At 48.5% G+C, this 3,140-nt stretch overlaps 1 protein-coding gene across 1 annotated transcript in view; it reads left to right on the plus strand.

Moving 5' to 3' along the window:
* LOC310822039 (protein ELFN1-like) overlaps positions 1 to 2,106 on the plus strand; it is a gene marked incomplete at both ends in the record, with an annotated part of 2,484 nt that extends 378 nt beyond the window's left edge. The window contains one exon of the mRNA XM_083694328.1: positions 1 to 2,106. This exon is cut by the window's left edge and continues 378 nt beyond it. Within this exon, the coding sequence (XP_083550454.1) occupies positions 1 to 2,106 (2,106 nt within the window).
* Positions 2,107 to 3,140: the final 1,034 nt, after the last annotated feature.

Raw genomic sequence — 3,140 nt, forward strand, 5'->3', positions numbered from 1 at the left:
CTCCAAGTGCTTCAGCTTGGGTTTAATAAACTAAGGAACCTGACAGAGGGGATTTTGAGAGGTCTTGGGAAGCTACAGTACCTTTACCTGCAGGCTAATCTCATCGAGACCGTCACCCCCAATGCATTCTGGGAGTGCCCTAACATAGAGAACATTGACCTCTCCATGAACAGGATACAACAGCTGGATGGTGGGCTTTTTACTGGGCTGAGTAAGCTTACGACCTGTGAACTCTATACAAACCCTTTCAACTGCTCCTGTGAGCTGTTGGGTTTCCTTCGCTGGCTCGCTGTATTTCCAAATAGGACCAATGAGAGGATGGTGTGTGATTCCCCTGCCGGGTTTTCTGGTTACAACCTCCTAAGCCAGAATCCCAGGATGCCGGCGTATAGGAACGCTCTGCACATGCTCAGCATGGTGTGCACGGATGACAACAGTGCCCCGCCATATATCATTGGCTCATCAGATTCTACAACATACCCTCCAGACTCTCCATGCGGATTGGACGACTGCCCTTCTGGAACCATCCCAGAGGAGTCAATCAGCGTAAGCCCCACTTACTTCGACCCAGATGCTCATCCAAGCATGAAGCTCAAACAGGTGACACACACAAGTGCTGTCCTCATGGTTCAGATCCCGAACCCCTTTAGGAAGATGTACATCCTGGTCCTTTACAACAACAGCTTCTTCACAGCTATCCAGAACCTCGCGAGCCAAAAAGAGGAGATTGAGCTGAAGAACCTGAAACCCCACACAGATTACACCTACTGTGTGGCCTCCATACGCCACTCACTGCGCTTCAATCACACCTGCTTGACCATCTCGACAGGGCGCAAAGCCGGTCCGGAGAGACCAGCCAACGAATCGTCTGCTACCCACTACATCATGACCATCCTGGGGTGTCTGTTCGGGATGCTGATCGTGCTGGGGTGCGTCTATCACTGCCTAAGGAAGAAGCGACAGCAGGACGAGAAGCAGAAGAAGATGGATAAGATCAAGAAGACCCTGATCGAGCTGAAGTACGGCGGGGACCTGGAGGGAGGGGGTTCGATCTCCCAACTCTCCCAGAAACAGATGCTGTCTGGGGAGAGTATGTCCCGGATGCCCTACCTGCCTCAGGGCAGTGAATTGGACCAGTACAAACTCCAGGAGATCATGGACACTCCCAAGGCTGCCAAGGGGAACTACATCGAGGTGCGAGGGACTGGTGGGGAACAGCTGGACCGAAGGGACAGAGACCGAGAAAGAGAGAGGGAGTGTAGTATGTCTCCTCAAGGCAACACCCAGGGATCTGTGGCCGAGATCTGCACCATCGCCAAAGAGGTCGATAAGGTCAACCAGATCATCAACAACTGCATCGACGCTCTGAAGTCTGAGTCGACATCCTTCCAAGGGGTCAAATCCGGTGCTGTGTCTACCGCTGAACCCCAGCTCGTACTGATTTCGGACCAGCCGCAGAGCAAAGGAGGCTTCCTGTCGCCGCAGTATAAGGGGGGCTACCACCACCCTCTCCAGAGACACCACAGTATGGAGGCTCCGTCCAAACGTCCTAGCACCTCCTCTAGTGGCTCCGTCCGCAGCCCACGCTCCTTCCGCTCTGAAGGCGCCCACCGCACAGAGGCCAAGTACATCGAGAAGACCTCACCAACTGGTGACACCATCCTCACCATGACGCCCGCCGCAGCCATCCTCCGGGCAGAGGCCCAGAAGATCCGGCAGTACAGCGAGCACAGGCACTCCTACCCAGGGTCCCAGCACCCTCCGGACCCCCAGCTGGAGCTTCACCCTGAGGGGCCAGGGAGCCGTAAACCTTCCATCCTGGAGCCTATAAGCTTGGGGAGACACGGGAGACCCAGGGAGCTGTCTTACTCCCAAATGTCTCCCCAGTACCACAATCTCAGCTACTCATCCAGCCCTGAGTACTCCTGCACCCCTTCCCTGGGCATCTGGGAGAGGTTCAAGCTGCACAGGAAGAGGCACAAAGATGATGAGGAATACGTGGCGGCGGGACACGCTCTGAGGCGGAAGGTGCAATTCGCCAAGGACGAGGACCTGCACGATATACTGGACTACTGGAAGGGCGTGTCAGCGCAGCAGAAGTCATGATGCGATTAGCACGACTAAACTCACACTCATTTATTTACATTGACACATATACACACATGGATACAGACACATACACATACATACAAAAACTAAGCCTATCCGCTTTTAAAAACATGGACCAAACTAATATGGAATTAATAAAATATATATATATATATATAAAAAATTAACTTATGAAAGACTGAAATACTTTTTTAATGAAAGATACAACTTATGTAGCTGTTTGTACTAAGACTAGGTTTTGGATGAACAAAAACAAAACAAACGAAAAAGATATATTGAAAAGTAGTCTCACAATTGTGAGTATATGTGCCAAATCAAACAGGAGATCGTAGAACTTTACAGTGTATCAACTTCTGCTCATCACACTTTTTGATATATAAAGGATTTAAACAACCTTAGAATAATATGTTATTCTTACTATTATTATCATTATTATTATTAATATTCTGACTATTATTTGGATATCGCATGGCTCTGTCCTGTGACTGTGGATTGACTGTTGTGTACTTTTGAGCGAAGAAAACAAATGAACAAAAATCAAGTCTGGTGAAAACCACGATACAGATATTTGGATTCTTCTTTTACTAGAGGACCTTTCTCTCCAAAAGAACACTATCGTTCTCAAGCTTAAGGGACTCTTTATCCGGAACGTTCCTCATTATACTAAAGAGGGAACTCTGTACAGAAGAAAGAGAAGTTCTATATTTGCAGCCGAGATGACTGTTCGTTTGTACAACCAGGTTTTGAAACCTTCAGACTTTTCAGAGACCAGCCCCCCTACTTACTTACAGTACGTTTTGATTTTGAAATCAAATGAAAAAAAAAATATTCTCCAATGAATGTCTTCATGTCCTGAGGGATGATACCTGCACTGTTCAAAATCAAAAACGACTAAACTGAAACTCTAAACTTTCTCCCTGACACACTGTAGCCTATGCCCACCAAGTTCTGTTTTTACCCACTCCCCCTCCCTCCCCCATCACACCCCCTCAGTTCCCACTCAGCTGAGTACATTTAGCCACAAATCACTA

Source organism: Argentina silus, assembly GCF_951799395.1.
Source record: "Argentina silus genome assembly, chromosome: 22".
NCBI lineage: Eukaryota > Metazoa > Chordata > Actinopteri > Argentiniformes > Argentinidae > Argentina > Argentina silus.